A 13734-nucleotide genomic window follows, 5' to 3' on the forward strand; every position below is an offset into this window, starting at 1 on the left:
TTCCCACAACATGCTGTGGTGAACAGAGGGTTAAATAATTTCAGTGATAATCCAGGGAATGTGACTTGTAATTCAGTTTAAAAGAATGTACTGTATTTGATGTGCCTTATGAAGTAGGCCATTTGGCTCATCATCCCTCCGACTAATCCTTTTGTCCTGTTAGCTCACACATTCCCCTGTAACCCATTTTCTCTCAGGTGCCCATCAACCCACCCCCCCCCCAACCCCCAACTCCACTCCTCTTGTTCCTTTTCCCATTTATTTATTTGTTGAGATACAGTGCAGAATAGGTCCTTCCAGCCATGCTGCCCAGTATCCTCCGATTTAACCCCCTTTGACCCACCCTGAACCCCAGTTTGGACCACCAAGGACCCTAGATACTCATATTCAATTGACTGCTTCTTCCTTCTGTTTTCTACGTGCCACCCTTTCCACCTCGATGGCCCTGTCCAAGTCACTGCCACAGCGCCGGGAATATCTTTCCTCTGCATGCAATGACCTTTCCAGTCCTGAAGAAGAGTCTCGACCCGGAACTTCGACTGTTTACTCTGCTGCCCGGCCTGCTGAGTTCCTTCAGCATTTTGTATGTGTTGCTTTAGATTTCCAGCATCTGCAGATTTTCTCATTTAACCGTAACCTAATCATGGGACAATTTACAATGACCAACTAACTTACCAACCGGTATGTCTTTGGACTTTGGGAGGAGACCCACGCAGTGACAAGGGGAACGTACAGGCAGTGGTGGGTCTCTGGTACGGTAAAGCGTTGTGCTCACCACCAAGCCCACACTTAACAATGTACGAGAGCTAATTCACCCCGCCAGACAGTACGCCATTGGGTTGTACGCGGAAACTGAAGTACCCGGAAGAAACTCATACAGTCACAGGGAGAGCGTGCAGACTCCACGCAGACAGCATCGGAGGTCAGGATTCAGCTTGGGTCACTGGAGCGGTGCGGCAGCAGCACTACCTGCCGCACTACTGCCCGCAGAGTCACACAGCACGGAAACAGGCCCTGTAGCCCAAATGGTCCACGCTGGCCGAGACACCCAACTAAGCTGGTCACGTTTGCTCATGTTTCGCCCAAAGGTTTCTTTTCCCGTGTACCCATCCACGTGTCTTTTAAACATTTTAATGTATCCGCCTCAATTGCGTCATCTGGAAGTTCAGCCCATATAATGACCACCCTCTGGATGAAAAATTTGCCCTTCAGCTTCCTGTTAAATCTTTCCCCTCTCACATTAAACCTAATGCCCTCTATTTTTTGATTCCCCGACCCTTGGAAAAAGATTGTAGGCATTCACTATAACTGTGCCCTCATGATTGAATACAACTTCATAACATCAGACCTCAGTCTCCTACGTTCCAGTGAATGAAGTCCAAATCTGCTCAGACTGTCTCTATAACCTAACCCCTCCAGTCCTGGCAACATTCTCATAAATCTCCTCTGCGCGCTTTCCAGTTTAATGTCATCGTTCCTGAAGTGGGGCAACCAAAAATGAACACTCCAATGTCTTTTTCAGCTGCTGCAAAACACACCAATTTCAGTATTTGATGGCCTGACTGAAGAAGACCAGCATGCCAAAAGATCTCCTTCACCAGTTCATCTATATATATATGTGTGTGTGTGTGTGTGTGTATATATATATATATATAGATACATATATATATCTAGCATCACTAAGCAATGATTTTGTAGATTGTAGTGGTTCGTTTTTAAGGAAATGGACTCTCTTGACCATTTCTCTGAATGTGACCAGTCTCAGGTCCATAAGGCCAGTATCTCTCAGTGAACTTCATCTGAAGCTTGGCAGCTTGGAGGTTTGGGCAGTAATTGTGGATCTCTGTCCCAGAGGTGATCCACCCCAGCTGCCCCAGTCCCACACCACGACCTTAACTTGAAGCTCTCCAATCTGTGGTGGTTGATAGAGCCCCAGGAGACTCAGGCTGCACTGGCCTGAGTCCCGATGAAAGGTTTTGGCCCGAAACTTTGAATATTCATCTCCGTCCATAGATGCTGCCTGACTTGCTGAATTTCTCCGGCATTTGGTGGGTGTTGCTCAAGATTTCCTGCATCTGCAGTATCTCCTGTGCCTCATAGGACCATCTCCGCAGGCAGGAAGTCAGGAACATCGCAGTGAGTTCTACATCCTAAAAAAATCATAAAATCCCCTCAAAATCCGGGGTGCCAGAAATCTAAAATTCCAATAGCAAATGTAATATATTAAAATATATGTTAATTTAGAACATGAAATGAGCTGCCAGAGGAAGTGTTTGAGGGATGTATAATAGTATCATTTAAGAAGAGTTCAGACAGACATATGGTGGCAGGGTGGAGATACGTCTATCAAAGGAGGTGTGAGGCACTGCTTCCCTCCGCAAGCCTGCAGGTTACCCTCGGGCAGGTATAGCACCTGCTTAGTCCCCCGATCAGGGTCACGTGAAGCTGTGGGAGCAGGTGGATGGTCAGATGAGCAGCTGTGGCAGGGTTTGAATACCATAACCTCCTACAAAGTTAAATCAAGTGACACGGGAGACAACAAAGCTTTGCTTCCAGGTGAGCCAAATACCTTCTATGTTCGCTTTGACCACCAGAACCTTTGTGAACCCCTCCCCCCCAACTCCTGATGATCCTTTCATCTCAGTATCTGAAGATAATGCACGGTTTGCCTTCAAGAGGGTGAATCCAAGGAAAGTATCCAGTCCAGATGGAGTACCTGTCCGAGTACTGAAGACCTGTGCTGACCACGGCTGGTGTGTTCACGGATATCTTCAACCACTCACTCCAGCAGTGTGCTTCAACCAGGCTTCAGTCGTACCCGTGCCCAAGAAGAGCGTGGTAACCTGCCTCGATGACTGTCGTCCAACGGCATTTACATCCACATTGATGAAGTGTTTTGAGAGGCTGGTGTTGAAGCAAATCAGCTCCTGTCTGAGTGCTGATTTGGATCTGCTCCAGTTTGCCTACCAGAGCGACAGGTCCACAGCAGATCCCATCTCATTGGCTTCTCACACAACCCTGGAACATCTGAACAGCAAAGATGCATACATCAGGATGCTCTTTATCGCTTACAGTTCAACAATGAATACTATCATCCCCTCAGAATTAATCAGTAAACTCCAAGACCTGGACCTTAAGACCCCCTTGTGCAATTGGATCCTGGATCTCCTGACTTGCAGACTCCAGTCAGTTCGGATTGGCAAAAACATCTCCTCCCCAGTCTCCATCAGCACAGGAGCACCACAGGGATGTGTGCTTAGCCCACTGCTCTATTCACTTTACACCTATGACTGTGTGGCTAGGTACAATTCCAACAGCATATACAAGTTTGCTGATGACACCACTGTTATGGGCCATATCAAAGCTGATGATAAATCAGCATTCAGGAGGGAGATTGAAAATTTGACTGAGTGGTGCCATGACAACAACTTCTGATTCAATGTTAACAAGACCAAGGAGCTAATTGTAGACTTCAGGAGAAGGGAAACCAGAGGTCCACGAGCCAGTTTTCATCAGAAGATCAGAGATGGAGAGGGTCAGTAACTTTAAATTCCTGGGTGTCACTATCAAAAACCTTGACAAACTTCTGTAGATGTGTATTGGAAAGTGTTTTGCCTGTCTGCATTACGGCCTGGTGTGAGAATACCAATGTCTTTGAACAGAAAATCTGACAAAAGGTAGTGGATTCGGCCCAGTACATCACAGGTAAAGCCCTCCCAACCACTGAGCGTATCTAGATGAAACACTGTTGTAAGGAAGTAGCATCTATCATCAAAGATCCTCACCACCCAGGTTATGCTGTCTTCTCACTGCTGCCATCAGGTAGAAGGTACAAGAGCCTCAGGACTCACGCCACCAGGTTCAAGAACTGTTACTATCCCACAACCATCAGACTTTTGAACAAAAGAGGATAACTGCATTTATCTATTGAGATGTTCCCACAGCCAATGATCTCACATTAAGGACTCTATCTTGTTATTTGATGCTCTCGTTATTTATTTATATTTGCATTTGTACAGTTTGTTGTCTTCTATGCTCTACTTGCTCTTTCATTGATCCTTTTTACAGTTACTATTTTATAGATTTTCTAAGTATGCCCGCAGAAAAAAGAATCTCAGGGTTGTATGTGGTGACATGTATGTACTCTGATAATGAATTTTACTCAGCTGGTACACATCACAAGTCCTGGTTATGCAACCATTGATGCCAGGCAATCTCTGAAAAATATTGATAATGGCTGGGGTTACCCATCTTGGAAAGACACTGCCCAGAAGAAGGCAATGGCAAACCACTTCTGTAGAAAAATTTGCCAAGAACAATCATGGTCATGAGACCATGATCACCTGCATCATACGACATGGCACACGACAATGATGTCATGCAGAGGCGGGGCTTAGAAGGAAACGGGCTGAACACAGGAAATTGGGGCAGGCTGGATGAGCACCTGGCAAAAACTTGGGACGTCCTGGCACAGTTTGGGTGGTCTACTCTTCTATATGGTACCCCACTTCTGCTGCCCAAAACTCCCAAGTTGCTGAGCTTCAGATGTGATTCACCGAGAGACCCTGGCATGGGTGTCCAGCATGGACTCAATGGGCCAAAGGGCCTGTTTCTGTGCTGTATTGCTCTACGACTCTTAAGAAATGCCAGAGGTCCTCAGATGGTCAGGCAGCATCAATGGAAAAGGAAATGGTTAACGTTCTGCCTTTTTTTAAAACTGTGGATTCTTGGTGAGAACCAAAGGCTGGGACAAAGGGATGGGTGGTGGGTGGGAGATGAGGTACCTGTGAACAGGAGCCCTTTGCTCTGCCCCTGACTGATCACTGTGATCCCCGCAGGTGAAGAAGTTGGTTTACGTTTACCTGGTTCGATATGCAGAAGAACAACAAGACTTAGCCCTGCTCTCCATCAGCACCTTCCAGCGGGGGTTAAAGGTCAGTATCTTTCCAATTTGTTAATTCACAAGGGGCTCTGTTGTTAAATAGTGTCTAGCGTGATTTATAATGAAGAGCAACGGTAAGAAGCAGTCGAGTTTCTCCAGGGTATGTTAATCTGGGCATAGTCTCTACATTGTCAATCTGTTAAAGGCATTCCAGTCTGTGTGTTCCTGTTGGGGGATTGGAAGAGCCCTCTTGGTTATAATTGGCTGTTTTAGATCGTGCAGCCTCTCAGATCAGAGGGGAACAACTCTCCACAAAGGTGGAGTGAGACTGCACAGGATACTGTGCTCAATTCACTGAGCGAAGCGTGTGTTGGTGCTCAATTACTAAGCGTTAAACTGACGGGTTGTGCAAACCAGACTTGTTATCTGGATGAAAGGACTCGACTTGGAAATGTGACCTGTCCATTTCCCTCCATAGATGCTAGCTGTCCTGAGTTCTTCCAGTGGTTCAATCACCTACTTGTGATTAAACTGAAGTTTTAAAACGGGGTTCCCAACCTTTTTTATGCCGTGGACCCCACCATTACCCAAGGGGTCCATGGACCCCAGGTTGGGAGCCCCTGTTTTAAAGCATGGGATAAGATGGATGAGTTTCCCTTAATGATGTCACAATTACACAGCACAGAAACAGACCTTTCAGCCCATCAGACCCATGCTGATCATCAGCCACCTACCTAAAGTTACCCCATGTTATTCTCCCCACCTATCCCAGCAAACCCCCCGCCCCACAAGACTCTACCATTCACCTACACACTAGGGGCAGTGTACAATGGCTAATTTACTGACCCTCACATCTTGGGATGTGGGTGAAATCTGGAACATCCAGGGGCAACACATGTAGTCACTGAGAAAACATGCAAACACCACACAGAAAGTGCCCGAAGTCAGGATCAAACTGGGTCCTTGGAGGTGTGAGGCGGCAACTCACAGACTGTGTCACTGTGCCATCAGGTCTTTGTGGACAGGGAGGAAGCAATGGAAAGAGGCTTTCACAGAAGCGGACTGAAATGCTTGAGTGTATGGACATTAAGAAAGAGGATGTGCTGGAGGTTTTGAAAGGTATTAAGTTAGATAAGTCATTGGGACTGGATGAGATGCACCCCAGGCTACTGTGAGAAGCAAGGGAGGAGATTACTGAGCCTCTGGCAATGATCTTTGCATCATCAACAGGGACGGGAGAAGTACTGGAAGATTGGAAGATTGCAAATGTTGTTCCCTTGTTCAAGAAAGGGAGTAGAGATAACCCAGGAAATTATAGACCAGTGAGTCTTACTTCAGTGGTGGGCAAGTTGTTGGAGAAGACCTTGAGAGGCAGGATTTATGAACATTTGGAGAGACATAATCTGATTAGGGATAGTCAGCATGGGTTTGTCAAGGGCAGGTCATGCCTTACGAATCTGATAGAATTGTTTGAGGTTGTAACAAAGCACATTGATGAAGGTAGAGCAGTGGATGTAGTGTATATGGATTTCAGTAAAGCATTTGATAAGGTTCCCCATGTGAGGTTCATTCAGAAAGTAATGAGGCATGGGATACAGGGAGACCTTGCTTTGTGGGTCCAGAATTGGCTTGCCCACAGAAAGCAAAGGGTGATTGTAGATAGTTCGTATTCTGCATGGAGGACGGTGACCAGTGGTGATTCGCAGGGATCTGTTTTGGGACCCATCCTCTTTGTGATTTTTATAAATGACCTGGATGAAAAAGTAGAAGGGTGGATTATAACTTTGCTGATGACGCAAAAGTTGGGGGTGTTGTGGATAATCTGGAAAGTTGTTAAAGGTTACAGCAGGACATCGATAGCATGCAGAAATGGGCTGAGAAATGGCAGATGGGGTTCAACCCAGATAAGTGAAGTGGTTCATTTCGTTAGGTCAAATTTGAAGACAGAATTTAGTATTAATGATAAGACTCTTGGCAGTGTGGAGAATCAGCGAGATCCTGGGGTCTATGTCCGTAGGACACTCAAAGCTGCTGTGCTGGTTGACAGTGTTATTAAAGAAGGCGTATGGTGTGTTGGCCTTCCTCAACCATGGAATTGAGTTCAAGAGCCATGAGGTAATGTTACAGCTATATAAGACCTTAGTTAGACCCCACTTGGAGTACTGCATTCAGTTCTGCTCACCTCCCTACTGGAAGGATGTGGATACTATAGAGAGAGTTAGAGAGCATGCCTTATGAGAATAAGTTGAGTGAACTTGGCCTTTACTCCTTGGAGTGACAGAGGATGTGAGAAGACCTGATAGAGGTGTATAAGATGATGAGGGGCATTGATCATGTGGATAGCCAGGGCTGAAATGGCTAACACAAGGGGGCATAGTTTTAAATTGCTTTGAGGTAGGTACAATGGGGATGTCAGAGGTAAGTTTTTCACAGAGCGATGGGTGCGTGGACTGAACTGCCAGCAAAGGTGATAGAGGTGGATACAATACGGTATTTTAAGAAACTGTTTTAGATAGGTACATGGAGCTTAGAAGAATAGAGGGCTATATGGTAAGGAAATCCTAGGTGGCTTCTAGAGCAGGTCATATGGTCGGCACAACATTGTGGGCTGAAGAGCCTGTGATGTGCTGTAGATTTCTATGTTCTGTGTTCTTTAACTGCAAACAAAGAATTTGATGGACAGTTCACACCACTCTGTAGACCCATTTACCTTGGCAGGTAGCCAGTGGCCGTGATGGCATGGCTTGCTGGAGTAGGGATTTGAGACGGACGGAAGCAATGTTTTTTGGGGCTGTCTGAGGGGAAGCAAAGACAGGAACCCTCATTCTGCTCCATGTTTCAGGACACGGACAACTTGCTCGATAAAGTTCTAAGTGCACATATTATCAAAGTATGTATACATTATACAACTTGAGATTTGTCTCCTAACAGGCAGCCACAAAGCAATGACTCCCAAAAGAACCCATTTAAATAAAAGACCGTCAAGCACCCAATGTGCAGAGGAAAAAAAACAAATCGTGCAAACAATAAACGCAAGCAAATAGTGTTCTGTACTGAAGTCTGCAAAGAAAGTCCGTCCACAGTCCCTTAGTTCAGAGTGGAACGTCAAGCTGAACCGGCCCATGCCCCGCCTCGGGTAAAAGTCTATGTCCCTGCCAATAGGTTATGTCTAGTGCTGTTTTACAGACAGCAGATGATGGGCTAAAGGGTCTCTTCTATGTTGTTGATGTCCATTATTTCCAGACGGGGATTAATCTCAGATTTGGAACTTGTTGATTATGAGCTGCCTTATCTGGCTGAGGCAGCTGGCAGACATTCTCAGGATGAACAACAATATCCCATGTGTTATACAGCTGATTATGTTGCCACTTGCTGCAGACTTTTAGTGGATGTTGTGCTGATCAAGGTCAACAGGAAACACAAAAAAGTAGGAGCAGCGGTCAGCCAGCTGATCGCTCAGACCTGCAGTATGACACCTGGGGAGATCAGCCAGGGTCAACACCTCCTCTCTGCTTATTCCCCATGGCCCTCATCCCAAGATCTCTCAAATGTGTCCACCTCCACTTTTAAGTAGTGATCCAGCCTCCATAACGCTCTGGAGCCGAGAATGCCGGAGGTTAACCACCTATTGCAAGAAGGGATTTCTATGAGTCTCCATTTTAAATAATCAAAGTTCAAAGTAAATTTATGATCAAAGTAGCGTATGTTCCCAGACACTACACTGAGATTCATTTTCTCACAGGCATTTACAAGGATACAAAGAAATACATTGGAATTCAACTAAAACCTAAACATGACCAGCCAAGGACTGACAAACAATGTGCAAAAGAAGATAAATTGTGCAAATAAAAACAATGCTGAGAACATGAGTTGTAAAGAGTCCACTCTCTGCGTGAAAATGAAAAAAAACTCGCTCACACATGATCTTTGAACTGAGCCCCTTTCACCTTAAATGCATGTCCTCCGGTGTTAAAAATATCGATCCTGTGGGAAAAAGATACTGACTGTCTGATTTAATTTTGCCTCCCATTATTTCATAAGCCGCTCTCAGGTCTCCCCTCAGCCTCCACCACTCCAAAGAAGGAAACCCAAGCTTGTCCAACCTTACCTTGTAGCCCATGGCCTCTAATCCAGACAGCATCCTGGTGAACCACCTCCACACCCTCTCCAAAGTTCCACACCCTTCCTGTAATGTGGCTATCAGATTTTATGCTGAAAGTGAGTCCCCTTGATCGAGATTCACCCACTAGTGAAAATATCAGCATCTGCCTTGTCAAACCCCGGAGGATCTTTCAGTTCTGTGCAAAAGTCTTAGATACATATATATAGCTAGGGTGTATAAGACTTTTGCACAGTACTGTACTTGTCAATGTGGAGCGGAGAACAAGTTTGTAAATCCGTTGGGAGCAAAGGATGTTGGGAATGGTGAGGGTGGAACGCCAAGGGTGGGGTATGGGACAGGTGGCAGAGGAGGAGTGCCGGGGTGGGGAGTTTGTGGCGCAGGTGAAGACACACCCATCACTGAGACAGCAGGCAAGGTCATTTGATTCCAAGCATTTGGTTTATTGATCATTACAGAATGTCTCTCTGGTCCCTCACCTCTCCCTTCCCCTTTTCCCAACCATGGTTCCCCACTTTCTGCCCTCTTCCCACTTTTAGTCCGCAACAGAGACCCATATCAGAATCAGGTTTGTCATCACTCGCTAATGTCATGAAATGGGTTCTTTGTGCAGCAGCAGTACAGTGCAAAACATAAAATTACTACAGTACTGTGCAAAAGTCTTGGGCATCCTAGCTATATATGTGTGCCAAAGACTCTTACACAGTTCTATATATCCTTTCAAAAACAACAACTTGGATTTGTATTGTCTCTAACAGAGCAGAACACAGTCTTTGTAGAACTGTACTCAGGTGAAGGTTACAGTGAAATATTACTTCAAGTGGAAGGGTGGTATGTAGAGCAGGAGAAGATTATAAAGGAAATCCAAGAGCTTTAAAATTGCCTTGGATGGAAAGGGATGGACACATGATGTAAAGCTAGGTGATGTGACAGGGATTGACAGACAGTGCGTCAAAGGTTTACCCAGGGCATTGGAAGGTTCATCAGTTGGGACAGTTGCCTTTGGAATGAGTCCATGAACAGGGTTTGGGTTTATCTCCCAGCCGAGTTCCCTTAGGGTTTCTCAGAATCTGGTTTAATATTCCCATCAAATGTTGTGAAATTTGTTGTTTTTCGATAGCAGTACATTGCAATACATAATAAAAATCTATAAATTACAATAAGAAGTAAATAATTAAGAACATTAAATAAGTAATACAAAATGAGAGAAAACTGAAGTGTACATCAGTTCATTGTCCATTCAGAAATCTGATGGTGGAGGGGAAGAAGCTGTTCCTGAAATGTTGAGTATGTGTCTTCAGGCTCCTGTACACCACTTTGATGGTAGCAATAAGAAGAGGGCATGCCCTGGGTGATGGGGGTTCTTGATAATTGGTGTCACCTTTTTGAGGCATTGCCTTTTGAAGGCATTGTCAATGCTGGGGAGGCTAGTGCCCATGATGGAGCTGAGTTTACAACTTACTCCAGCTTTTTCTGATCCTGTGCTGTGGCCCCTCCATACTAGACGATGATGCAACAAATTAGAATGCTCTCCATTGTACATCTGTAGAAATTTGCAAGTCTTTGGTGACATACTATTTCTCTTAAAACTCCCAATAAAATATAGCAGCTGTTGTGCCTTCTTTGTAATTGCAACAATAGGTTATGCCCAAAATTGATCCTCAGAGATATTGAAACTCAGGAACTTGAAAGTGCTCATCCTTTCAACTTCTGATCTCTCAATGAAGACTGGTGTGTGTTCCCTTGATTTCCCCTTCCTGGTCCACAATCAGTTCCTTGATTGAGTGCAAGGTTGTTGTTGCAACACCACTCAACCAGCTGATTTATCCTGCCCCTGTATGTCTCCTCATCACCATATGAAATTCTGTCAACAATAGTGGTGTCATTGGAAAATTTATAGATGGGGTTTGAGATGTGCCTAGCCAGACAGGTGTGAGTGTAGAGTAAGTAGAACAGTGGGTTAAGCGCACATCCTTGAGGTGCGCCAGTGGTGATGGTCAGCGAGGTGATGTTATTTCTGATCAGCAGTGACTGTGGTCTCCAGCTGAGGAAGGCAAGGATCCAGTTGCAGAGGGAGGTAAGAGGCCCAGGTTTTGGAGCTTGTTGATTAGAACTGGGGGTATGATTGTGTTGAATGCTGAGCTGTAATCAATAAACAGCAGCTTGACATAGGTATTGCTATTGTCTGGTGATCCAAGGCTGAGTGGAGAGCCAGTGAGATTACATTTGCTGTAGACCTATTGTAGTGATAGGCAAATTGCAGCAGGTCCAGGTCCTTGTTTAGGCAGGAGTTGATTCTCCCAAAGCACTTCATCACAGTAGGTGTGAGTGCCTTTTGACGATGGTTGTTGAGGCAGCTCACCCTGTCCTTGCGCACTGGTAGGATTGTCACCCTTTGAAGCAGGTGGGAACTTTCAGCTGCCGCTGTGAGAGATGGAAGATGTCCTTGAACACTCCCACCAGTTGGTTGGCACAGGTTTTCAGAGCCCTACCAGGTACACCATCAGGGCCTGATGCCTTGCGAGGGTGCACCCTCTTGAAAGATGTTCTGATTTTGGCATCCAAGACGGAGATCACAGGATCACCAGATGCTGCAGGGAATCCCAAAGGTTTTATTCTCCTTTTCAAAGCGTGCATAAAAGGCATTGAGCTCATCTGGGAGTGAAACATCACAGCCATTCAGAATATTAGCTTTCACTTTGTAGGAAATAATAGCCTGCGAACTCTGCCAGAGCTGATGTGCATGCAATTCCATCTCTAGCTTCAATGAGAATTGCTTTTCACTTTTAAAACAGCCTTGCATAGGTTGTACCTGGATGACTTGTATAATTCTTGTATTCTGTTCTTCCCTCTCCAGGACCCGAACCAGCTGATACGAGCCAGCGCTCTTCGTGTCCTCTCCAGTATCCGTGTCACCATCATTGTTCCTATTATGATGCTGGCCATCAAGGAAGCTGCTTCAGACATGTCTCCCTACGTCAGGAAGACAGCTGCTCACGCCATTCCCAAGCTACACAGGTAAAACTCAGCAGCCGCTCCACATCTTCCTTCTCAACTAAGTTTCAGCAATTACCGTAGCAGGCTTAAATCCTCGATGATATGTCAGCTTCACGAGATTCGGATATTGATTTTGCAGTGCAGAACCTCAGCCTCAATGTTCAAAGAGATGCCTGAACAGGAATCAGTAATCACTGACATACTGGATGTCATGAAATTTGTTGTTTTGTGGCAGCAGTACAGAGCACAGCATAAAAAATATTACTATGTTACAATAAATAAATAATGCACAGGAAGAATAGTGAGGTGGTGTTCATTGACCTTTCGGAGATCTTATGGTGGAGGGGAAGAAGCTGTTTCTGAATCATTAGTAATGAGAAGAGGGCATATCCTGCATGGTGAGTGTCCTCAATGAAGTTTGCCACTTTCTTCAGGCACTGCCTTTTGAGGATACCCCTAATGGGGTGGGAGCGTTGTGCCAGTGACAGAGCTGGCTGAATGTACAACCCTTTGTGGTATTCATACTAGGTGGGGATACAGCCAGACAGAACGCTCTTCACTGTACATCTGTAGAAATTTGCTAGTCTTCAGTGACACACCAATTCTTAAATTCCCAATCAAGTAGAGCCACTGACACGCCTTCTTCCTGATTACCTCAATGTGGTGGGTCCACAATAGATCCTCTGAGATGGTCCTGCATTTGTATAACTCCTTTCGCAACCTCAGACTGTCCCGATGTCTTCACAGCAACTGAGTGCTTCTGATGTTGTTTAGTGTTGTATCGGATATGCAGCAGGTGATCTCCCGTAAACAGCAAGGTGATGAGGAAGAGCTAGCTAGCGGGGATACCCGCATTTTTCATCATTTACCTCTGAGTTTTGACAGCATTTTAACAGAATGTTCACATTTTCAGTAGTACCTGTTTGTGAATTTCAGCGACATCCTCAAGTATTCTGTTTCCTTGACAGCCTATGGGCATGACTTAACCAGCTGTCAAAGAAGACAGCAAACGAGGAGGAGGAGTGGCCACTCAGCCCCTCATGCAGCCCCAGCACTCAGTTATGACCATGGCTGATCTTCGTGAGCTTTACCTTCTGCTCTGGGCCAATTCTCCACTTCCTCAGTTTTTCAAATACAGTGGATTCCGGTTAATTGGCACACATCGGAGCCAGTACATTTTGGCACAATTAGCCGGTTTCATGGAAATACCTAATTAAAAAGGTATAAAAAGACAAACTACCATTTAACTGAATAATACATTATGTATTTAAATGAAATACAGAACAAATGCTACTAATACTACTTGTGATTATCCATCGTGTCTGATGATGACAGGAAACCTGTGTGGGAAAGTTTTAAAATGAGAAAATCTATTGCACTGGGACAGATACACACTCTTTGACCTCGGAAGTCTGCGTCCAGTGGTACGAATGGTCATCACAGCTGGGATCTTCCTTGGTTGCGGTGGATGACCATGATTTCTTCTGTGCCTTGTCATGCTCTTCGCTCTCCACTGAGCGTTGCAGTACCACCTTCTTGGCTACTGGATCTCAAAGCAGATTTCATTCACCCAGTCTGCTGGAGCTGAATTCGTATGCTAGGGTAGGCATGACCCTATCTGACCAGGGTTTGAAACCTGCCGGCCACCCCCACCTGGTTTTAGCCCACCTGTCGAAGCGGTGTACCAGAGTGTGGCTGCTGTCGCATGCAAGCAGCTACTTGGAGCCACAGGTGA

The 13734-nt window shown here is 45.4% G+C and overlaps 1 protein-coding gene across 8 annotated transcripts in view; it reads left to right on the forward strand.

Annotated features, from left to right (window-relative positions):
• The window catches only part of ap3b2 (adaptor related protein complex 3 subunit beta 2), a 183766-nt gene that overhangs the window by 67541 nt on the left and 102491 nt on the right, over positions 1-13734 (forward strand). For all 8 annotated transcript variants that reach the window (XM_073024951.1, XM_073024953.1, XM_073024952.1 and 5 more), the window contains exons 4-5: positions 4839-4934; positions 11860-12020. In XM_073024951.1, the coding sequence (XP_072881052.1) occupies positions 4839-4934; positions 11860-12020 (257 nt within the window). The remainder of the gene's footprint in view (positions 1-4838; positions 4935-11859; positions 12021-13734) is intronic.

Source organism: Hemitrygon akajei, chromosome 21 (assembly GCF_048418815.1).
Source record: "Hemitrygon akajei chromosome 21, sHemAka1.3, whole genome shotgun sequence".
In the NCBI taxonomy this organism is placed as follows: Eukaryota; Metazoa; Chordata; class Chondrichthyes; order Myliobatiformes; family Dasyatidae; genus Hemitrygon; species Hemitrygon akajei.